We start from the raw sequence: 25,452 nt of genomic DNA, 5'->3' as shown, positions 1-25,452 counted from the left end.
ATTATTTTCTCCGGCCTTGCCGCCAAAAGTGGGGGCCGGGGCCGGAGGGGGCGGGCAACTCCACTAGCTGGAGTGTCCTGCGGTGCTGTGACAAAGGGGTGAGCCTTTGAGGCTCACCGCCAGGTGTTACAGCTCCTGCCTGGGGGAGGTGTTAGCATCTCCACCCAGTGCAGGCTTTGTTACTGGCCTCAGAGTGACAAAGGCACTCTCCCCATGGGGCCAGCAACATGTCTCTAGTGTGGCAGGCTGCTGGAACTAGTCAGCCTACACAGACAGTCGGTTAAGTTTCAGGGGGCACCTCTAAGGTGCCCTCTGGGGTGTATTTTGCAATAAAATGTACACTGGCATCAGTGTGCATTTATTGTGCTGAGAAGTTTGATACCAAACTTCTCAGTTTTCAGTGTAGCCATTATGGTGCTGTGGAGTTCGTGTAAAACAGACTCCCAGACCATATACTCTTATGGCTACCCTGCACTTACAATGTCTAAGGTTTTGCTTAGACACTGTAGGGGCACAGTGCTCATGCACTGGTACCCTCACCTATGGTATAGTGCACCCTGCCTTAGGGCTGTAAGGCCTGCTAGAGGGGTGTCTTACCTATACTGCATAGGCAGTGAGAGGCTGGCATGGCACCCTGAGGGGAGTGCCATGTCGACTTACTCATTTTGTTCTCACTAGCACACACAAGCTGGTAAGCAGTGTGTCTGTGCTGGGTGAGGGGTCTCTAGGGTGGCATAATACATGCTGCAGCCCTTAGAGACCTTCCCTGGCATCAGGGCCCTTGGTACCAGAGGTACCAGTTACAAGGGACTTATCTGGATGCCAGGGTGTGCCAATTGTGGAATCAATGGTACATTTTAGGTGAAAGAACACTGGTGCTGGGGCCTGGTTAGCAGGGTCCCAGCACACTTCTCAGTCAAGTCAGCATCAGTATCAGGCAAAAAGTGGGGGGTAACTGCAACAGGGAGCCATTTCTTTACACATGTGCTGGGTGAAGAAACATGAGGAGATGAGATAGAGGAATCCCCCCAGATGGACTTGGGTATTGCTGCATTTCTGGAAGCTGGGTGGGGCACACTGGAGGAAGGGAGAGCCAGCCTCTTCCGACACTTTAAAGGGTGCTCTTTTATTTAGAGAGAGGTGACTGGAAAGGGGTCAATACACATCTCACACAGGAGATGGGGCTGATACAAGAATCATAAAGAGTATAGCAGAGGTCCTGGGTAACCGTTTGATGCACATATCACTGGCTGACATCCAGGTGTGAATCTCCAGTCACTCCCATGGCCTATGTTGTGAGGCTATTAGATTTGGAGTCACTCCTGCTTTCTGGAGGAAGGGCAGGCAGGGGAGAAGGCACTTCTTAAAGAAGCAGACCCTCAACATAAACCTCAAAGGCTCAGACTCTAAATCACGTTTGGTGTCTGGAAATGGACTATAAGAAGGGGAGCTTGGGACCCCCAAATGTGTCAATTGTCAAGGAGCCAGTCAGGTGCATGAGGATAAGCTCTGCAAGACTTCTGCCTGTGACCAGGACTTGTGCCAAGGCCTGCTAGTCTCCTAGCTAGGTGAGGAGACATCACCCAGGGAATCCAGGACCACCTGCCCTGGGAGCCTGGAGCACCAGTGTCTGCCTGCTTGCCAAGACCAATGTGCCCTGTGAGGAAGAGGAGAGTGTTGGAAAGAGGTAGGGAGGTCCAGTGGGGGATCCTGGTGAGTGGATCCCCGTTCTGAGGTGTTAGGAAATGACTGCTGCACTGATCAGGCCATTGCCTGTGTGCAAGGAAATGTTGGTGAACACTGTATGCCAGAGGAGGACCACCGTGAAGTGAGTTGCTTAGCTGAACGGGTCATCGCCTGTGTGCAGTATTGAGTTGGTGACCACGTATGCCAAGTAGGGCCACAGTGAAAATTGCTACTGTGCTGATCAGGCCAGAGCCCATTAGCGGCAGAGGAATGGTGACCAGTATGTTAGAGAGGGCAACCGGGACCAAGCAAGAAGCATGATCTGGTTGAGACTATCAACAGAGGAACAAGGCCACCATGGTGACCCTAGCAGACCTGATCCATGACTGAGAACCAGTACTAGGATCATTACACCCTTCCTACCTGTGTGAGGAACTGAGGAACTTACCCGCCATCAGAGGAGCATTAAGATCCCCCTAACCACTGCAGGATCATGTGTGAGGAACTTGAAGACAGACAACCCCAGCCTGCTTGAGCCATCTGTGAAACACTTACCTGAGATAGCCGCTTTGCACATGAAGGGGGCGTGCTCCAAGACTCCAGTTGCTCCGAACCTGCTGGTGTGGGTAACGCTTATTTTCAGGCCAGACAGCCACGGAGGAACTTGCTTGACAGATAGCTGTTTGACACTGGAAAACTTTTGACTTTAAAAAGAGAGTCGGAGTGGGACTTTCAAGGTTTTGGACTACTAGTGGGGCTTAACCTGAATATTTTCTATAGTGAATGGGGAATAACCTCTACCAGCCTTGAGGGGGAGTGAGAGCCAGGGACCCGCCTATAAAACAATAGAGCCTTAAACCCAGGGGACTATGTGTAATGTTTGTGAATGAGGTATTTTAGTTTGTGGTTATAGATAACAACTCCTTTTTTTGTAAAAGCAAGTGTTTGACTGGATATTCATTTATTGCTCCTGCTGTACGTATTTTTAGTTGTGAGCCTCTGTCTACCTCGCCATGAAAAGACTTGGACTGCTGACCTGTTCTACTACTAAAAGTCAAGTGCTAAAGGGATACTGTTGCCCAAAATCCATAGTAGGTCGAGCTACTGGACATATAGAGTAAAATGCCTCACCCTCCATGGTTGGGCCCAATAACCCCTGCTTGCCCTGTGGCCCCTGAACTGGATTCTGACACAGGGCAAGAAAAAGAAAATGGCATGTAAGAGTGACCTAGCTCTGCAAATAATAAGGGGAGCCGAGTATGTATGTATATGAGTGCATTTACATAATTTCAGGCTGTGCGTATGGTAACACCAAAAAATTTTCATTGTCCTTGTAGGAGGCTGGACTGGCTTGTAGTGAGTACCAAGGGGTACTTGCACCTTGCACCAGGCCCAGTTATCCCTTATTAGTGTATAGGGTGTCTAGCAGCTTAGGCTGATAGATAATGGTAGCTTAGCAGAGCAGCTTAGGCTGAACTAGGAGACGTGTGAAGCTACTACAGTACCACTTAGTGTCATATGCACAATATCATAAGAAAACACAATACACAGTTATTCTAAAAATAAAGGTACTTTATTTTTATGACAATATGCCAGAGTATCTTAGAGTGTACCCTCAGTGAGAGGATAGGAAATATACACAAGATATATATACACACTAGCAAAAATATGCAGTATAGTCTTAGAAAACAGTGCAAACAATGTATAGTTACAATAGGATGCAATGGGGAAACATAGGGATAGGGGCAACACAAACCATATACTCCAAAAGTGGAATGCGAACCACGAATGGACCCCAAACCTATGTGACCTTGTAGAGGGTCGCTGGGACTATTAGAAAATAGTGAGAGTTAGCAAAATAACCCTCCCCAAGACCCTGAAAAGTGAGTGCAAAGTGCACTAAAGTTCCCCTAAGGACAAAATAGTCGTGTTAGAGGAATAATGCAGGAAAGACACAAACCAGCAATGCAACAACTGTGGATTTCCAATCTAGGGTACCTGTGGAACAAGGGGACCAAGTCCAAAAGTCACAAGCAAGTCGGAGATAGGCAGATGCCCAGGAAATGCCAGCTGCGGGTGCAAAGAAGCTTCTACTGGACAGAAGAAGCTGAGGTTTCTGCAGGAACGAAAAGGGCTAGAGACTTCCCCTTTGGTGGACGGATCCCTCTCGCCGTGGAGAGTCGTGCAAAAGTATTTTCCCACCGAAAGAACGCCAACAAGCCTTGCTAGTCGCAAATCGTGCGTTTGGCGTTTTTGGACGCTGCTGGGGCCCAGGAGGGACCAGGAAGTCGCAAATTGGACCTGAAGAGAGAGGGGACGTCGAGCAAGAAAAAGAGCCCTCACTGAAGCAGGTAGCACCCGGAGAAGTGCCAGAAACAGGCACTACGAGGATGCGTGAAACGGTGCTCGCCGAAGTTGCACAAAGGAGTCCCACGTCGCCGGAGACCAACTTAGAAAGTCGTGCATTGCAGGTTAGAGTGCCGTGGACCCAGGCTTGGCTGTGCACAAAGGATTTCCGCCGGAAGTGCACAGGGGCCGGAGTAGCTGCAAAGTCGCGGTTCCCAGCAATGCAGCCCAGCGAGGTGAGGCAAGGACTTACCTCCACCAAACTTGGGCTGAAGAGTCACTGGACTGTGGTGGTCACTTGGACAGAGTCGCTGGATTCGAGGGACCTCGCTCGTCGTGCTGAGAGGAGACCCAAGGGACCGGTAATGCAGCTTTTTGGTGCCTGCGGTTGCAGGGGGAAGATTCCGTCGACCCACGGGAGATTTCTTCGGAGCTTCTGGTGCAGAGAGGAGGCAGACTACCCCCACAGCATGCACAAGCAGGAAAACAGTCGAGAAGGCGGCAGGATCAGCGTTACAGAGTTGCAGTAGTCGTCTTTGCTACTATGTTGCAGGTTTTCAGGCTTCCAGCGCGGTCAGCAGTCGATTCCTTATCAGAAGGTGAAGAGAGAGATGCAGAGGAACTCGGCTGAGCTCATGCATTCGTTATCTAAAGTTTCCCCAGAGACAGAGACCCTAAATAGCCAGAAAAGAGGGTTTGGCTACCTAGGAGAGAGGATAGGCTACTAACACCTGAAGGAGCCTATCAGCAGGAGTCTCTGACGTCACCTGGTGGCACTGGCCACTCAGAGCAGTCCAGTGTGCCAGCAGCACCTCTGTTTCCAAGATGGCAGAGGTCTGGAGCACACTGGAGGAGCTCTGGACACCTCCCAGGGGAGGTGCAGGTCAGGGGAGTGGTCACTCCCCTTTCCTTTGTCCAGTTTCGCGCCAGAGCAGGGGCTAAGGGGTCCCTGAACCGGTGTAGACTGGCTTATGCAGAATTGGGCACCTCTGTGCCCAACAAAGCATTTCCAGAGGCTGGGGGAGGCTACTCCTCCCCTGCCTTCACACCATTTTCCAAAGGGAGAGGGTGTGTCACCCTCTCTCAGAGGAAGTTCTTTGTTCTGCCATCCTGGGCCAGGCCTGGCTGGACCCCAGGAGGGCAGCTGCCTGTCTGAGGGGTTGGCAGCAGCAGCAGCTGCAGTGAAACCCCAGGAAGGGCAGTTTGGCAGTACCAGGGTCTGTGCTACAGACCACTGGGATCATGGGATTGTGCCAACTATGCCAGGATGGCATAGAGGGGGCAATTCCATGATCATAGACATGTTACATGGCCATATTCGGAGTTACCATTGTGAAGCTACATATAGGTATTGACCTATATGTAGTGCACGCGTGTACTGGTGTCCCCGCACTCACAAAGTTCAGGGAATTGGCTCTGAACAATGTGGGGGCACCTTGGCTAGTGCCAGGGTGCCCTCACACTAAGTAACTTTGCACCTAACCTTTACCAGGTAAAGGTTAGACATATAGGTGACTTATAAGTTACTTAAGTGCAGTGTAAAATGGCTGTGAAATAACGTGGACGTTATTTCACTCAGGCTGGAGTGGCAGGCCTGTGTAAGAATTGTCAGAGCTCCCTATGGGTGGCAAAAGAAATGCTGCAGCCCATAGGGATCTCCTGGAACCCCAATACCCTGGGTACCTCAGTACCATATACTATGGAATTATAAGGGTGTTCCAGTAAGCCAATGTAAATTGGTAAAAGTGGTCACTAGCCTGTCAGTGACAATTTGTAAAGAAATGAGAGAGCATAACCACTGAGGTTCTGATTAGCAGAGCCTCAGTGAGACAGTTAGTCACTACACAGGTAACACATTCAGGCACACTTATGAGCACTGGGGCCCTGGGTTACCAGGGTCCCAGTGACACATACAACTAAAACAACATATATACAGTGAAAAATGGGGGTAACATGCCAGGCAAGATGGTACTTTCCTACAGTCCTGTATAACGATAAATAATTAAATATGGATAAGAAGGGCAAATGTTAGACCTGACCTTCGTAGAGTGGTCTTTCCTTAAACTTTTTGACTGCTTGCCTCCAGTTTTACTGAATTTGTTTTAGTTGGTCTCAGGACTCTGTCCACTTAACCAATGCTAACCAGTGCTAAAGTGCTTGTGCTCGCTCCCTAAAACATGGTTTAATTGGTTTAATTGGTATATACCTAATTGGCATACTTAACTTACTCCTAGGTCCATGTCCTCCCTCGATAATGGGCAAGCTTGCACATTATGGAACCATTTATGCTGTTATTTAATTCTTCTTTGAAAGATTGTGGAAATGGGCTAACCTAACTTGGACCCACATTCATCTGGTCAAACTACAGGCCTGCCTACACTGGCCAGGGTGCTGAAGAAGCATGTTCATCTGCAGCTTACCTCCTATGCTGAATTAAACAGTCTACTACACCCTTCGCAATCATGCTTTAGGTCAGATTATAGAACCTAGTCAGCCCTCCTTGGCGTATCAGAATATCTGCACTATCAACTGGACAAAGGGGGCACAGTGGCACTGATCCTTTTGGATCTCAGTGCTGCATTTGCCATTGTGGACCATTCTATCTTGTTGAGTCCAGACTGAGTAAAGCAGGTGTATGGGGGTACAGCACTGGCTTGGCTGAGCTCCTTCTTATTTGGATGCATCTTTCAGGTCCATTCACCGCAATAAAGGTCCATGCCAAACCACCTTATCTCTGGGGTGCTGCAGGGTCCACCCTAAGCCCTCTCCATTTCAATCTTTATGTGAGTCCATTACCTGAGATTGTGAAATCTCATGGACTCACTTTTTTTTCTTACGCAGATGACACCTAAATTGTGGTATCCTTGTCATCTCAGGATACCCTCAAGATAGACTCTTTAAACTCTGTCTTACTCAAGTAACACCCTGGATGAGTGTAAACTCATTAAGATTAAGTGGAGACAAGGCAAAGGCTACTGGTGGGCAACCAACTACACCTCTGGGGCCCTCATCTGTAGCTAGATATCCTGGACAGTGCCCCTTCACCGGTTCATGTGGTTAAAAACTAGGGGGTTTGGACTGACAACAAATTGAACATGAACAAATTAACAAAGTCGCTGGCACTTGTTTTGGCATCCTCAAGTGATTAAAGAAAATCCTGATGTACCTCCCAGCCTCGGCTCAAGGAACGGTAGTCGAGGCTTTGGTAATTTCCAGACAGGACTACGGCAAAGCTCTATATCTGGGCATTGCAAGGTTTTAACTAAAACAGCTTCAGACCGTACAGAATGTGGCTGCAAGGCTTCTTCTTCTTCCACCCACATTTACTTCCTCAGCCTCTTTGCTTCACACTCATCACTGGCTGCCTGTTGAACGTTGGGTTCAATTCAAAGCTCTTTGCTTTATGCAGAAGTGCCTTTTCAATTCAGGACCCATGTACTTGAGACCCTTGGCTTCCTGGGATATTCCCTGTGGCTCGGTTTGCTCCAGTTTCAAGGACCTAGCTAAGATCACCAGAATCAAAAGAACCTGTCAAGGTAAACAGGCATTTGCATTTCTGGGAAAACAATTGCGGAATACTTTACCTCATTCTTGATAACCTGTAAATCACTCACAGCCTTTCCTAAAGCACTCAAAACATGGCTGTTTTCACCTCTTCTTCTTGAATAGCTCCCTTTGCTTAGGAGTCTGTTGGGTCTGGTAAGGAGATCAGCGTTGGGAAATATTTCTTGGTAGCCATGCACTCTATAAATCTCTCAAAAAAATAAATGAATAAATAGATAGTAAAGTGCACTACCTGTGCCCAGAGCCTGTAAATGAAATGCTATTAGTGTGCCTGCAGCACTGCTTGTGCCACCCACTTAAGTAGCACTGTAAAACATGTCTCAGGCCTGCCATAGCAGCTTAAATGCAGTGTTACACTGCCATGTCGAATTGGCACTTAAAACCCCTTGCCAAGCCTAAACTCCCAATTATTACATATGTCACCATTAAGATAGGTCTAAGATAGCTCATAGGGCAGGGTGAGGTATGAATAAAAGGCAGGACATATACTATTAATTTTTACATGTCCTTGTAGTGAAAAAACCCTCAAATTCATGTTTCACTACTGTGAGGTCTTTCTTTTTCATAGGACAACATTGGGGATTCCTTTTTACATTTAACAAGCTGTAATTCTTAATTGAGGAGGGGTTGATATGTCATGTTTAGTAGCTATTGAATTGTAATAATAAATCCTCTCTAACGGTAAACTCGGATCCATACCTCTGCCAACCAGAAACTGAATTTCTAACAGCAACTAAAGAATTCTTACCAAAATTATGCTTTTGCAGAAGGATAAGCATCTCAGAATATTAGGGCGTTTTAATAAGTGGATAGATTCATTACTTTCCAAATGTTTCACTCAATTTAGATTGACTTCATAAGAAGCAACTGGGGAAAGACAAACATGTAGCATTTCACACTATCGATCCTGGGCTGCTGTGTAAGTGATAGACAGAACCCAAGCCAGGCTTTACCAACATTTGACTCAATGCAGTGAAGCAGTGAAGCAGCCAAAGTTGCTCTGCTGCCTTGTGTCAAAGGGAGAGAACAAATGTTGTAGCTCTAAGATTTGGGGCATGATTTCTCTTCTCAGCACCGTCACACTTTTGACTGCCTTGCGGCAACGCACACACCATTACACCATAGTGCAAGGGTGTGTGCATTCCGTAAAGTATATGTTTTGTAATGGAAGGGGACCCTTGCAGTACAAAAATTATCCTTTAAGACTTTTCCCACTTTCATGTGTGCTGTACAATGTACACAAATGCAAAGCTAGACAAATAAAGAGAAATTAAAACATTTCTCTTCATTAAACCTGCCTTGAGGAGGTATAACAAAGTTAGCAAACAGAGGAAATTGTGTCATACCCATGGGTGGTTGCATGAGAACACTGATGTACCACCTATGGATACACCCTTGACACAAAGTAGCATAGTGTATAGCACAGCTTTGCATTACTTTAGGAAACTTTCCAATGCAAATCCTGGTTTGCATTGAATAATAAGTCTCACCCCAACACTGTGCATCAGATGTGAGTTAGAAACAACACAAACCCAAAGCAAAGAGTTTGTTAAATCTGGGCCCAAAATCTTACTCCAGAATCAATGCCCAGACTACAGAACTATCTGCCTATCAATCTCAACCCTTTATGCTCATTATCTCTAACTTTCCCAAAACAACTATAAAAGTATCTTGGCGAACCCTACATATTGATCATTTCCTTTCCAACTAAATGAAACATCCTTAAGACAACTAGTGTTCAGACACACCATACACAAATAGAAGTCATTCATGGATCACGCTTTTGAATCCAAAATAAATTGTATGTTCATTAGAATGCATGCAGAGAAAAGGCTATGACCCAAGGCCCAAAATGTCTCTTAAAGGGTACCATAATGTATAAGACTCTGATTAAGAGACATATAATGCAGAACTTCCACAATAGAATAAATCGTTTCTGATCTCTTCAGAAAGCGGTGTGGCAAATTCTTGATGAAGTATTATTAAGTGCAGAAACAATGAATCCTATTTAAAGCAAGTACCCACACAAGATTGTCCATATTTACGAAAAAAAGATTGAAGACAATCAAATGGAAAATAACACACGTGTTCCTAACCTAGAAAAACACTCTGGAAATTTCACCTATGTAATTGAAAAAACAAATACCAAGAAGGTGGATTCTCCTCCTCTCTTAATACATTTTAAACTAATCTTCATTGTGTGGTAAGTAATTGGTTTTCTCCAGCAAATCAAGCTCTTCAGATAAGATCTCTTCTGCCCACATTTTTGGACTTTAATGTACTTCTTTGCTCCAGCCCTATGAGACTCTAATAATTTCTCCACATAAGCAGAAGATGGAGCATTGCCACTAAAGAGAGCTATAGCCCTGTTCCTTTCAAACAAAAGTAGTCTGTACTATTCAGTATTTAATCTCTCCTATCCAGCAAAACTGCAGAACTGGACATAAGTCAACAATTTCAATGTCTTAAACCTTAGATGATTCTGAGAATGGTTTCAGGCCCTTGTGAGTAGAGATGAAGTGGTTACCTCAATTTTGGATAACTTGACAGCTACTGGGCATACTGTCTTCAACTGGATAAAAATTTTGAGAGCTGTGGCAAGCACAAATTATGTTTTAGATGGGTGTCTAGAAAGGGAGCAAGTTCGCAATTTGTATGCATTGGCTAAGGAAGGGTTTTTATACATTTCTTAGAAGGAATTAATCTAGATTTATCTGATGCCTGTGATGAAGAACTTTTCACATAATTACAGTGCTTACCTTGAGCTTGTGGTTGCCGCTGGGGGGCACCAGCACCTATTTTTGGAAATAAATACTTATTTTTCTGCTTTAGATATTGGCCTCAAGCAAGGGAGAGAAAAACACAAAAACAGGAAAGACAGGGAAAGAGAAGGACGGCAAAACTGTCACAAAGGGAGAAAGCGGGAACCTGCAAGAGTGAGTTGAACGATAGGAAGTGCCTGTAAGTGCTTAAAGAGGCCTGAGGTGATTTAGGACTACACAGTCTTGTTATTCCATGTGAACACATTTACTTTCAGTGGTCACGTCTTTCAGGGCAGCGCTTTGGGCACTGGCACTATTTCATTCACAAATTAAGCACTGCATATTTAAATATCAATATTGACAATGTCAATGATACTCAGCTCCTCTTTAAACGGAACCCAAAGTCTATTTGTCACTAACAGTTGGGTGGATAATACCCATTTTTGCGATGAATCCATAAACACTGAGATTATGGTTTTGGGTGCCTCTCTTTATGACTTGCTCTCCTCCTGTGGCTCACGTTAAGGATCTTGAAGTTATAGTGACAGATAGGTCACAGAAATTAACCAGATAGCATTGATGGTACCATCAGGATTCTGTATTACAACATCAATGCAAACCCACTTATCGTTGAGCTTCTGTCACAGAGTGCAAGCAGTGTCTGCCTTAGATATCCCACGTTTGGACTACTTTCAAAGTGTCCACCAACACCAGTAGCGTCTCACACAGCAACAACTCTGCCTCTAGACAGCTGCTAAATTACAGTTGCATCCTCAGCCACAAGAACATATATCTTCTGCTTTGGGAGCCTTACCTTGGTTTCCCATGCAGGAAAGGAATCAGATTAAGACATTTTGAAAGGTCCCCTTCTTCCTGCCATGGAAATTAATAATGTCTCCTGCAAAGAAATGTCCTTATAAAGGCCTCTTTTGTATCCCCGGTGTCAGGAAAATTGGAGCAGCAGTGACACATCCACGGCGCAGGCTACTTAGGCCTGCAATACGCAAGAGCTCATGGCTGATCACTTGTCTTTCAGAAAAGCCCTAAAACACATATTTTTCCAACTCCACTCTGCTTTTCATAGTCTGTCATGATCCTATGTCCGAGGCCATTTTCTGGTGAACATTGCACTTGAAAACATTCTTGCCTTGCATTTTTTTACTTTTCTGCAGCTCTGTTTCCTCTTCTTCTACTTTTGCAGTCTATACTGCAACATTCAGAAACAGATTTACTAATTATTGGTGTAATGTGGTGCAACAACTGACATTACTTTACAAAATACTACCTTACTCAGATAGGATGGACAAAAACAGAGCTATGTCTATATTGTTATGGTGCTGTTGTCCATCTGTACTGGCACATTTTTTGCTTCCTTGCGCCAATGCAGCACCCTCGCAACATAGTTCTTCCAAGCATATGTTTGTACTGGAAGGTTACCTTCCAGTACAAAAACTATGGCGCAATCACATGTTTCGTAGAATGTACTTTGGTATCAAAACACATAGATGCACGGGAATGCCCCCATAGCACAAAGCAGCAATCAGCTCCACTTTGCTTTACTTTAGGCAGCTTTCCAGTGCAAATCAGGATTAGCATTTGAATGTAAAGCCCAATATTTTTCATTGGGTTTGATCATTTTTGTGATGCTAACTCAGTGTAAGGTGTTGATAAATGTTCCCCTGTTGAACCTTTTTGCTTATGCAGGGTCATCCCCAATCTTTTTGCCTCCTGCCTCCTATTTTGTCTGACCTGTTGCTGTTGGCTTTTGAACTCTGAGCACTTTATCGCTGTTAACCAGTGCTAAAGTGCATAAGCTCTCTGTATAAATTGTATGTAATTGGTTTATCCATGACTGGCATATTTGATTTATTAGTAAGTCCCTAGTACAGTGCACTAGAGGTGCCCAGGGCCTTTAAATCAAATGCTACTAGTGGGCCTGCAGCACTGGTTGGGCCACCCACACAAGTTGCTCTGTAATCATGTCTCAGACCTGCCATTGCAGTGTCTGTGTGTGCAGTTTTAACTGTAAATTCGACTTGGCAGGTGTACCCACTTGTCAAGCCTAAACCTTCCCTTTTCTTACACGTCAGACACCCCTAAGGTAGGCCCTAGATAGCCCCAAGGGCAAGGTGCTGTGAATGGTTAAGGTAGGACATATAGTAATGTGTTTTATATGTCCTAACAGTGAAATATTTCTAAATTATTTTTTCACTGTTGCAAGGCCTTTCCCTCTCATAGGTTAACATGGGGGCTACCTTTAAATCTGATTAAAGTGTAGATTCCCTTTGGGAGTGGATGGACATGTGGAGTTTGGGGTCTCTGAGCTCACATTTTAAAATTACATCTTTTAGTAAAGTTGATTTTAAGATTGTGTGTTTGAAAATGCCACCTTTAGAAAGTGAGCATTTTCTTGCTTATACCATATCTGTGGCTCTGCCTGTTTGTGGATTCCCTGTCTGGGTCAGTTTGACAGTTGGGCTGGTTGCACCTCACACTAGACAGTGACACAAAGGGAGCTGGGGTGTAGCCTGCATATCCTGATGATCCATCTGTGCGAGGAGGGAGGGGAGGAGTGGTCACTTACACCTGAAAGGGCTGTGCATGTCTTCACACAATGCAGTCTCCAACAGTGTCTGGGGCCTGGACTGGGCAAGGCAGGATTTCACATTAAAAAGAGACTTTACTTTGAAGTAGGCCTACTTCAAAAGAGAAATTGGGTATAAGAAGGGCACCCAAAACCACAGACTTTAGAACACTTCTAGAAACAAGAGAAACCTCTGCCTGGAGAAGAGCTGAGGAAGAAGAGCTGCCCTGCCTGTGACTGTGCTTTGTGGAGCTATCCTGCAGTTGCTGCTTCTGCCAGAGTAAGAGAGCAAAGACTGGACTTTGTGTGCCTTCCATCTTGAGAAGAAATCTCCAAGGGCTTGATTTAGAGCTTGCCTCCTGTTGTTTGAAGTCTCAGGGACAGCAAAGACTTCTCTCTTCCAGCACCTGGAGTCTCTGGAGAGACTCCTCTGCCCACGGTGCCCATCCAGTTCCTGGGACCCTGAAAGGAGAAGCTGGCTGCCTAAGAGGAAGAAATCCAGGCACAGAGTGCCGTGCAGGTAAAAGATTGACGCGACTCCGATCTGCGGCTGAAGAAACGACGTGCGGCAGGCTTCGCAGCTGAAAGTCGATGCTCGCCAGAAACGCGACTGAAGAATCGATGCTTGGAGCTGGAGAAACGACTATCAGCATCGCTGACGGAGGCTGGGAGATCGCAACCTGCGCTGTGTGGTTTTCGGATCATTGTGCGGCTGGATTTCTGACGCAAGTACAGCTGGGCGTGTAAAAACAACGCAAGGCCTGCCCGGACCCGAGAGTGCTGACCGGATCGACGCATCGCTCTCCTGCGGAGAGAAGAAATGACGCGCCTCAACCCGACGAAAGGAGAAACAATGCAAGGTCCCGCTCGTGAGTGGAATCGATGCATCGCAAGCCCTTTTTGAGGCACACTCGCCCGAGCGGGGTTATTTTTGACGCACCCAAGGTACATTTTCACGCTAACAGTGTTAGTGTGTGTTTAAAACTATTTAAAGACTCTTTTTGATTTTTTATTGATAATTTGACTTGTGTATTGTGGATTTTTGTTATTTTGTTTAGATAAATATTTCCTATTTTTCTAAACCTATTTTGTGTCATTTTGTAGTGTTTTCATTAAGTTACTGCGTGTGTTGGTACAAATACTTTACACCTAGCACTCTGAAGTTAAGCCTGCTGCTCTGCCAAGCTACCAATAAAGTAAGCAGGGGTTAGCTGAGGGTGATTATCTTTTACCCTGACTAGAGTGAGGGTCCTTGCTTGAACAGGGGTAACCTGACTCTCAACCAAAGACCCCGTTTTTAACAACCCCCTACATTTTTAAGTAATGCGTAAGCTCACACAAGCTCTTTTCAGCATCTGACTCGCATACATACTGCATATCCTGTTTGGATAACATGCATCTGGTACATGCTGCACTGTTGGTGTGACGATGGGGACAGGATCTCTCATGAATTGCTAGGCATGTATACAAAATAATTGGCCCCATGCACTAGGTGACATTGACCTTTATTTATAAAAAAATTATTTAAGATGTTCGTATATTAAGATTGATGTCAAGCATGTTACTGAGCACCTCTATTGGTAGTCAGATAATGAGACACTTGACTCCGCAGACAAACTTTTCCCTGTGACGTTCCCCTTCACTGGTTGTCATGAAGATGTGTTACAGAAACAGGTTAATGGTTACCCTGCCTGCTTGCACTCCATGGGAGTAGAAATTACTCAAAGGGACATTTTCCCCTGGCATCTGATGAAACCTAATAGGACAGAACATCTTGCAAATGAGACCTTCTATAACTCCCCAGATTCAGTCTGCTACACCATCTCTTCTTCTAACTCAGTCTACCTATTGATTTCCAAACTGTCCTGACTCATTCTCCTCCCCCCGAATTAGAGACCCAACCCCAGTTGCTGTTAGGTCAAACGTTAGGTCAGGTGCATGGGGCAGTTTAGAGGAAAGAGACCCCCAGGTAAATAAGCAAGGGCATGCTCCACAAAATAAGTAAAGTTTGCCCAAGTCGCAGCAGCATATCACATTCATCTGTAAGGCAGAAGGCACGGAAAGAAGCACTGGTGGATATCTGCACACACTAAATTAATTCCACTACAGATCTAGTGCTACCTCTTTCTGCTTCTCCACCAACTGTAGTGGTACTTTTGTGAACACTGTGACATTTTCCTTTCTATGTCTCTTCTATTTTTATCCAATGCCTGGTTTTAGAGTCCGTTATCTCTTTTTATAAAGTGTGAAGATCTTAGGCACACACAGAAATGCTGGCATTATGTTTGGTAACTAACTATGCTGACGTATTTTATTGTTTTAGTTATGGACAACACCATAATATCATGGCTGCACATCGTGATAGCTGACATGTTTCTTTTTGTTTTAGTTATAGGAAAATAAAATCAATAGATGAATTGAGATGACGCTTTTATCACCAGATTGTTGAGTCTTGTTTATATTTTAGTGTCTGCAATTGCACCTTTGTTTTATAAATATAAAGATAAGATTAGCGATACTATAAAAACCCAGGTGTCAGACCATAAGTTAGAAGGACTACGCCCCAGGGCTACCAAGCCAGAGGTCACACCAGTTTGCAACACCAGACAGCCTCAGGCAGGGGCCCGACAGGCGCAGTGCATAGAAGAGGCCTTCAGCTATCACTGTTTGTCATTTCTGGAGAACGCTGGGGTAGAGAATTGCTGAGTTGCTGTGTTTCTAGTGGAAACAGGTTTGCTGGGCTATCTTTCTAAGGAAACTTGGAAACACAGTCTTGCTCTTTATGGCTTCTGCTAAACTTTAGCATAGCATCTAGAAACAGCTTTAGGGTGTTAGGATCTTGCTAACCCAATTGGAAATGTTATTCAATAACCAAAGAGTGTTTGGTGTTCCCTTGTGTCCGTGAAATACTCTTGTGGGACTGTTCACTACCAGAAACATTTCCGGTGAAATATTGCACAAGGGCTATTATATGAGTAGCAGTCCTATTGGATTTCTAATTCTTATTGAGACATTGACGGAGTCCTTGCTCCAGAGGGTTAGAACTCCTATCTGTAAGCCTATGGGTGGGCCCAGAGAATGTATCAGTACCATCAGTCGCTTCCAGTGTCCTCAGCACTATCGCTTCCAGTGATCCCAATATTTATACTTCAAGTGCAGGTCTCAGAGTTAAGTTTGAGTCCTATTCCAGTGTTTCCTTAAACTTATGACCATGGGTACAGCGAATGGGAGAGCCAAGGAGCTGTTTGGTGGAAGAGCATGTGGCCATGCAAATAATGTGATGCATGTGTGGTAAAAGCTGCGTAAAACTCTGGCTTAAAAAACTTTGAAGAACAGTTTTCTATCCCACTGTAATCTGGTACTGAAGGTTTTTCTTCTTCATACTCATGTGTATAAAATGACTGTTAGAAATTGGTTTTCTGGTTGACAAAGGTATTCCCCTGCCCAAGCAGGAACCACAATCCTAGTCAGGGTATGTCACAAGAACGCCCACCCATATGTAGAAGCGACCTTCAGAAACCTGACACACCATGGTGGCATTGCAATATGACTTTAATCTCCTGTGCTGCAGCAAGCTGATAAAAGATATATTTTCTGTGAACTACTGCATGGCACGTGTCCAGAAGTTAGACTTAGAAGACAAAAGGACTTTGCAATAAGAGCCACTGAGAGGCCTTGAAACACAATTTCACAGAACAAAAATATATCACAAGTTTCAATCATTTCTATAATTGTACAACAACATAGACAATTACAGAGCCAATATGGCGAAAAGACTACTTTAAAAATTAGTGTTATGGTAACTGTGGCCTGGTTAGCCTTCTTACTGTGTTTAACAAGGAACTCCTATACATTTATGTAGGTGGTTAAGCTGTTGTGTCAACTTGTCTCACTGAATTACAAATCTGCATGAAATATCAGGTCAGGGTGCCTAGAGTCAATCACTAGACAATAAACACATCCAGGAGCGGTGTAGAACGAGAGAAATTACCTCGCACCTTACACTAACAGAAGTCCCCGCGCCACTACTCTATAGATTGTAAGCATGAGCGGAACTAAACAGCATGGAGCGACCCCATGCTTCTCAGGGTACACTTCCACACTGAGCTATGAGTAATTTGAAGGTACTTGTTCTGCTAGCACAATAATACATATCAAATGTGTTTCCTTTACAGGTCAGCATCTCTACTGTGGGCTACGGCGACATGTACCCAGAAACACACCTTGGCAGACTCTTCGCTTTCCTCTGCATTTCTTTCGGGATTATTTTAAACGGAATGCCCATTTCAATTCTTTACAATAAATTCTCAGATTATTATACCAAACTCAAGTCCTATGAGTATACAACGATCAGAAAGAAAAGAGGGCAGGTGAACTTTGCAGGAAGAGCCATGCAGAGGTTGTCAGAGTGCTGTGCAGCAGGTCCTACTCACCCTCCAGCAAGTCACAGACACCAGTAATATCTTGGGACACAAGAAGACTTTGCATTAAAGAGCAGGGTCACCGGGGACATTTATTGAATTGCTGGTGACCAAGACATTTTCAAAAAAGATTTCAGCAGCAACTTTAACCTCACTTCTATTATTGAAAGCTAACTTTTTTCAAATGTGTCCCACTGCAATGTTCCTTGACGCGTGTCTGTTAATGAACTATTCTCCAGCCTCCAGTGGACTGCTTTGCAAAACAACTGATCTGAAATTCAACGAGAAGCTTGAGCTGCTCGCTAAGATATTCATGGATATTATATGTATTGCACTTTAATATTTTGTCCAAGAATTGATATTCTCGGGGCTACGGTCTGCAGAATTCAAGGCAACTCATTCTCAGGGCATGGGGTGCTGAAACATGGCCAACTCTGATGTTGTGATGACAAATGTTCCCTTCTACTTTCACATTCTGTCGTTGGCTCTATGTAAAGTTGTAAAACGTGGAGTTGGATGAGTGAGCAATTCTAAACAGCCATGTTATCAACACCTTTTCTAGCACATTCTCATTGGTGGCCACTGTGTGTTTGTATTAGACTCTTATTCTGACTTCTATTGTGAACCTATTTCAAGGACTAATCACGCGTTTTCTGTATATTCATTGTCACTTTCACAAAATCATGGAATTTTATAAACTTATTTGGTATGTATGTACAATATTGGATATATGTTTTCTAAAATCCGTGTTTAGCATTTAAATTCAGAAAGCTGAAAAGCGTTACACCATCCAAAATGAATGACACAATAAGTGTAATTGTTACCGACCCTAGTTTTTTTAATTTCTTCCCAAACAGCTTCTAATGCAGATACATTTACAACCTAATTTAACACTGAATTACCAGTACTACACATTGAATTGTGCACAATGTTTTATTTCAATTAGCCAGCCATTTTACCCCACCATGTCTGCAACTACAGCTCTGACTGCACCATATTTCTTTTTAGAAGGCATATGGCACCTTGAATGGCATGAGGGTAAGGACAGGAGCACATGCCTGCTTCTTATTTATTTATTTTTATTTAGTTAAGAGATTTGTAAAGCGCATCTGTGACAATCACTGGTATCCTGGTCCTGCAGTGAATATTTGGAAATGAAGAGAGGAAGAAAAGAACCGGAGCATAAAGAAGTCCGGATCTGAGGAAAAAGTCATCAGGGCTTTCCTAAATTTCAGCCGCTGAGAATGTGCTCTCACAGTGACTGGAAGCGCACTCCACTGCTGAGCTCAGCTTTAAAAGAGAAGGCACCCCCTACCCCCACCAAAAGTGAACTGTTCGATATCTGAGTGGCTGCACCAAGTTGGCAGCAGCAGAGCTCAAAATTCTAGATGGGGCATATCTTTGCAATTTGCATTGAAGAAGTACGGGACCCTTCCCCTGTAGTGCCTTGAACACAATCCACATTGATTTTAAATGAATCCACTTTCTATGGGAAGCCAGTGCAATTCCTCAAGAGCACTAGATGCAGAGGATCTGCGGGGTCTATTCAAAGCCAGTTTTGCAGCAGCCGACTGGACTCTTTGGAGTCCTTAGATAAGGAAGGCTGGTCCTCCCAGAAGGATGGCACAAGCCGACTAAGTAGGACACTTATGGTGACTAGTGACCTGGCTTGTGTCTGGAATACTGAGAACAACTTTTTTAAGATCACACAATAAGGCAAAACAGGCACCAGCCACTGTGGTCACAGGCTTCTCCAAAGAGAGATGGGCGTCAAACATAACCCCCAGATTCCGAACAGCCTCCGAGGAACTCATCTTGATTTTCGTAGGTAGAGGCCAAAAATGTGGGGGTTGTGGAATTGGGCCATTGTCTGGGGCACAACAAGAAAATCCGTTTTATCCCAGTTTAATTTTAGGGAGTTTGCATCCATCCATTTCACAATATTGATCATGCAGGATTAAAAAGAAAAAAATCTCATCCTGTTGATTAAGTGACAAGATCAGTTGAGTGTCATCTGCATAATTTATATCTGAGATGTTATGACTTTTTATTAGAGTAATTAGTGGTTTCATATACACATTGAATATGATCGGACTAAAGACCTGATCACGACTTTGGAGGATGGGATACCCCGTCGCAAATGTGACAGATATCCTACCCACCGTTTTACAAGTTCCTTAGGATATAATGGAACTTGTAATACTGCATACGGGAAATCCATCATGTTTGTGACGGAGTATCCCATCCACCAAGGTCGTAATCAGGCCCTAAGTGCGACCCTTGCTGTACACTGTGTTGGAGCCTACTGAATTCCGAGCAGTATGGGGGCAAAGTCACCGCCTTCCTCCAGTCCTGTAAATAGGATTGCATCCATTTTAATACAGTACCACCCAAGCCACAAGACACTAACCTAGTTTGGAAAGTTTTGTGATTAAACCGTATCAAATGCCTCAGACAGGTCAAGCAGCACCAGTATAACGGCCTGACCTTTGTCTGCAATCCTAGATAACTCCTCCGTTGCACTCACTCGGGCTGCCTCAGTGCCATGACCGAGCCTAAAGCCAAATTGTTCCGCTTCTAGCATAGAACGATCTTCCAGATAACGTTATAGGACTCTGCTAACATGTTGTTTCAAGGTCCTCACTGGATAAGGGAGGAGAGAGAGATAGGCCTATAATTACTCATAATGGCCGGGTCTGCTGATTGTTTTTTCAGGAGCGGGGAGACCATGGCCTTTTTCTAGATTCTGGGAACTTCTCCTGTACTCACTGATAGATTACAAATTGCCCTCAGGGGCAGAAAAGCTCTCCTGCCCATTTCTTCTATTGTCTAGCTGGTAATGGGTCTAACGAGGATCCTGAGATAGTGGGCAAAACAATTTTAAGGAAGCTTTTGATTCCTGTTGCATCAAACCTCTGTGATGTCTCTGTACCACATATCTAGGATGCATATTTAAGTTTGCTAACAGATTACCCAATACTGCGAAGCTTCAAAGATATGGGATTTGGCCTCCTTGTGTGTCTGGTGACCTCGGAGATCTGGAAAACACAAACGCATAACTGTCACCCAAAACTACCCATCTGGTAGACTAATTTGTGTTTTAGTTTGAAACTTAATCTGCATACTCACGGTTTTATTTTGAGTTCACCAAGGTTTGTCTTGAGATTTAAGTTCATTAGGAGTAACCAAATACCTGGCAGAGGCTTGTGGAGAACTGAATATGCTAAAACTAGATCCCTAACAACTTAACCCTAAGCACTAAAGCTGTGTTTGACTGGATTGTAGCTGGATCAGGCCAAGCAAGCATAGAAGACACTCATGGCGGTCACGGTAAATCTTACAGCGGACATTGAGTCTTCACAAAGTACAACTGCACTCTTGACCCCTTACTTCAACAGTTTTCTTGTATTTTGTATCTTAGAGAAAAGCCTTCTAAAATGTTTTAAGCTGGTAAACAGAATCGGAGTGAGAAATCCCGGAACTGTAGGCAGCAAGCAATGTTCAAAGTCATGGAAAGTGAATATCAGACTTAAAAAGAAGCTACACATTCAGAAAGAAGGCTTGAAAAGAGGGCACAACCAGTGGGAACGATTGCAACCTGGGAGAAAGTTGTGCGATAACGAATCCGCTCAGAGAAGACACTGAAAAATACTCCTATACTGTAACTGGCTGCTTCACTCATTCCACTGAAGTGGCCAGAAAATGAGGGTGCCCCTTCTGAGAGATGTGTGTTTTACTTGATTAATTCTAGCTGTCATATTGCAGTGATTGTCAGTTTCTCTGCGAAATTAATAAGGTGAGGAGGACACAGTAAATTAGAGAATAATTATTTTACCTGTATTGCACAGAAATAGAAACATTACACTTTCAGATTAAAAAACATGTGAAATATCATGTTAACCAAAAAATAAATAAATAAACAGAATACTGTTTTGTGGAACTGGTTCCAACATTGCCTAAGGTGTTATTATTTTATTCCTATTTACCAAACAATCTGCAAAAAAAAAAAAACGTGTGCCATCAAGCGTTTTCCAACAAAAATGCATAAAATCATACAAGATGCACTTATGATGTCATAATACATGATCAACAACACATTCCTGAGTCTATTACCTTTAAAGATTGGCAAACAGCACAAAGAAATGGTAGACTGTCTATCCTACAGCATACTCCGTTCGATATTTGTGTAGCTCATTCATTTTCACAGATTTTGAAGTTCTGTGCAATTGGCCTTATTGATCCAATTTTTGTAGAAGTCCTGCTGGCACAGTTAATGATATATAATATGAACCACAGAGGGTAACCCTGCAAAACCCAAGAGGGGCTGGGTAGAAATTAATGTCAACAGACTACATTGCCCACTCTTGGACCAACTCTAACATGAAGAAAACATTAACATGTACATGCAGCATCATAAGACAAAATATAGATAAACTTATTTTATTTACATACACAATTGAACTGCATATACACATCCAAATACTCCTATCAAAAAATATTCAGAGAAGGACAGAAAAAGTGTCAAAAGAACAAGTGCTCGTGTTCAAGAAGAAAGAGAAAAAAGTCAATCTCACACCTAACCTAATAAAATCGGAATTTGTAGGACAGCCTGTTGGTTCAACTTTTAACACATTGAATCTTCTAGTATAATTGTAGGAGTATTAAATCCTCAATATAGTCCTTTTTGTATCCTAAAAACAAAATGCACATCCAGGCTCAAAACATCGTCAACGTTTTGACCCCCTCTGACTCTCGGGCTAATTCCGGGCTCACATACAGGTCTTCATCAGGACTAAAAAGATAGGGGACCAACTTATTATAATTCCATTCTTAGGGCCACAAAACTCTTCAGTTGAATTTCACATCGCCTCATATCCCAATCACATGGGGATATTCTCCTTCCTTCATAGTACCACCAAATCTTCAAAAAATAATCCTTTACAATCCAATAACTTCTCGCTTCTCTTCGTACTAAAGAATCAGTCAATGATAAAGGAATATTTTTTAAAGATTTGGCGTTGTGAAATTCAGCTCAGGCTTTGCCGCACAGTCAGAGCCACATAGCAGTACTCCCACCCCCAAGCAAGTCACCCACACAGTATACTGGTGTCACTTGGCATGCGAAGTAGGACACTGTCAGGGATTGTTTGGTATTGTTAGCTTTATTGTAAGCAGATACAGATAGAGTGGTGATTTATTTTGGTGTTCTTTATCTTTTCTTCTACCTTTTTCAGGTTTGTATGGAGTTCTGTCTCCCAGCACCCTCGACAAAAGGAGAGATCAGTAACTTTCTGGTTCAAATGAATCACAGTATAGTTTCCCTAAACTGTGCATGTTAGTATTAACATGTGATGTCTCTGGGGTCTTCTCTGGACTCTGAGAGGGGTTAATCGGTGAGAACAGCCCTAGCACAATTTATAAAAATACAAAAAGAAACATCCCGTATCTTCCGGTTTTGTTTTTGGTTAGAACTGAAGAGTGACCAGAACAAAGAAAAGAATAAGGAACTGAAAGTTAGACCCTCTTTCCGAGGGAGACAGCGATTTAATGTATTACGTGAATCAAAACTGGTTTGTGATCTAAGCAGGAAAAATGCATCAGCTTTGAGGTGGTTTTCCCCTGGCGTGGTGCCCTTAGCGTTAGGAGGGGGTGATTAAATGTTTCCGCTTATCAATCTCTCCCCCTGTCACAATCAGAACCGGAGCTGCTCATGGACCTGTGCGTCCTGCCGGCAACTCTCCTGTCGTTCCGATCAGCTTTCCGCTGCATTGCATTACAGGACAAGTGAATATGCGGCAGCTTCTGCTCTGGCTCCTGTCGCATCACCTGGATCAGTAGTGCGGAATTTGGCTCCCACAGCATACTCCAAACAAGGTTGGCATCAGGCATCCGATGACGGCTCATCCTTGTTGGTCACCCTGATAGGTTTGCCAAGGCTAGAACATTTTCTAATATATGCAACAAGAATTTTATATTCTATTAACGAAACAGAGGCAAGATTATGCTTTCTCTATCTTTACTACTCCAAAAGAGCAGCCAATCAAAACACAGTAAACATATAATAACACATATTTCCCATGAGGCTTTGAACCACATCCACCAATAACCATAAGGCATAACCAACAAAACAGTGAGACCACCTTGACAGCCCTTTTTTGTTGTGAAACAGTCCAACATCAACTGGAACCAAAAGAGTAACCATAAGATCAAAAGTCCATGAGATAGAAAACATCAATTGTCATCTAGATACAGCCTTGGAGGACAGTGAATTTCTAAACACTTCAGCTTTGTTTCTGATCCACACCTAGGAAGAAGCGAACCCATGACATTAACACCAATTCCCCATATATACATAAGGGTGGGTGATCTCAACAAGCATCAATATATATGCATCTCAAAGCCAACAAATTTTAGCCTAACAGTTTCTAGTCCAATGGGTGGAATAATCCTTGCCTCTGTGTCCTTAACAGAGTCTAAAGTTCTTGTTGCATATGCTAGGAAATTTTCTATTCTGTGTCAGGACTGGAGGCTTTGATTATGCTGGTTCAAAGATGACCAACCACAATAGAAGAAGCATGTAGAATAGGTTTATAATAAAATGATTTAAACATAGAATCGAAAGACCAATCAGCTGCTCGTAAAATGTCTGGAACCAAGCAGAAATGCCTTGGAAGTCATTGCCCCCCTCCAAGTACAATACACCAGACATAGACCCATCAATGCCTGCTTCTGCCATGATCCAACAAACCCATCTAGCTAAGGTTGTGGCAGACACTGGATTAAATGGCTTCTGAATTGCTAATAAAAGAGAACCCAAATGATCTGTCCTACAAGACAAGGTGTGTTCTTCATACAGTGTCAAACATTTGACCACACAGAACTTAGCATTATGAGGAAAAGCTTGGTAGTCAATATATAGAGACATAGTCTTAGTCCTTTTTTAAATAATAAAGGAACCCCCATCAGGGGAAAACAACTTACCTGCTAGAATCAAGGGCCCTGACATCTGACACCCTTCTACACAAGACTTAACACAGGAGCATAGCTAATTTGTCAAAAATCTGTTTAAAAGATAAATCTAGATTTGTCTGAATTTCGGGCCAGGATTCAAACAAAGATAACACATTACTAATATCCAATGATTGAGAATATCTAGGTCTACCTGAATGCCCTTAAGTAATATACACACCAGAGGATGCATACCAACCTGCTTACCATTGATGAGGTTCTGACCAGCTGAAAGAGCAGACTGGTAGTTGTTTACTAACCTGTAACATAAACTGGATTCTGCACTTTCTGAAGAAAATTAAATACATCTTTTAACTCTGATCTCACAGGATCCTCATCCAGTTGAACGCAGCAACCCACTCATCTCTTCCATACTGAAGAATATCGGTTATGGGTGGAAGGAGTCCAAGCCTGCTGTATAAATTTGGCAGCTGCCTCTGAAATGCCCTCGACTTGGCCATAACTCACAATATTTTCCATGCCATGAGAACCAGATAGCCGTGGAGAAGAAGAGGATGTGGAGAACCCACTGGATCTAGGAGCAGCTTTGGAAACACTGGAAGAAGGATGGGGCAAGCCATCAACACCTACAGTAGAAATGGGAACCACACTTGTGTCTTCTACAGTAGGGTGATCAGAATTATCAATGCTGATTGCCGCCTGACTTGCTCAGGGACACTCGGAATCATGGAAAAGGGGGGAAATGCATAATTCAAATTACCTGACCAATTCTATAGAAACGCATCCATGGCCAGGGCCATCAGATTTGGTCTCCAACTGAACAACTCCTTGAGTTGATAATTCAGGTGAGATTCAAACAGATCTATCCGACATTGACCCTGAGAAAGGATGACTTTCTGGAAGATGTGTGGATGAAGTTTCCAATTGCTGTAATCCACCAGAAACCTGGAATTTCAATCCGCCATCTTGTTGTCCTTGCCTTGAAGATATTCCACTATAACTGTAATCTTCTGACTGAGGCAGTTGTGCCAAAACTCCATGGCTATGTTCGCTAACAGCTGGGATCTGGTGCCCCCCAAGTGATTGTTGTATCTCACTGTGGATACGTTGTCCATCCGAA

At 43.7% G+C, this 25,452-nt stretch overlaps 1 protein-coding gene across 1 annotated transcript in view; it reads left to right on the top strand.

The window, feature by feature from the left end:
* Window positions 1–21,474, top strand: part of KCNV2 (potassium voltage-gated channel modifier subfamily V member 2) — a 105,493-nt gene extending 84,019 nt beyond the window's left edge. The window contains exon 2 of the mRNA XM_069228441.1: window positions 17,118–21,474. Within this exon, the coding sequence (XP_069084542.1) occupies window positions 17,118–17,402 (285 nt within the window). The 3' untranslated portion in view covers window positions 17,403–21,474. The remainder of the gene's footprint in view (window positions 1–17,117) is intronic.
* Window positions 21,475–25,452: the final 3,978 nt, after the last annotated feature.

Source organism: Pleurodeles waltl, chromosome 1_1 (genome assembly GCF_031143425.1).
Source record: "Pleurodeles waltl isolate 20211129_DDA chromosome 1_1, aPleWal1.hap1.20221129, whole genome shotgun sequence".
Lineage (NCBI taxonomy): Eukaryota > Metazoa > Chordata > Amphibia > Caudata > Salamandridae > Pleurodeles > Pleurodeles waltl.
The sequence above is the reverse complement of the archived record's forward strand: the minus strand, read 5'-3'. Positions and strand labels throughout refer to the sequence as shown.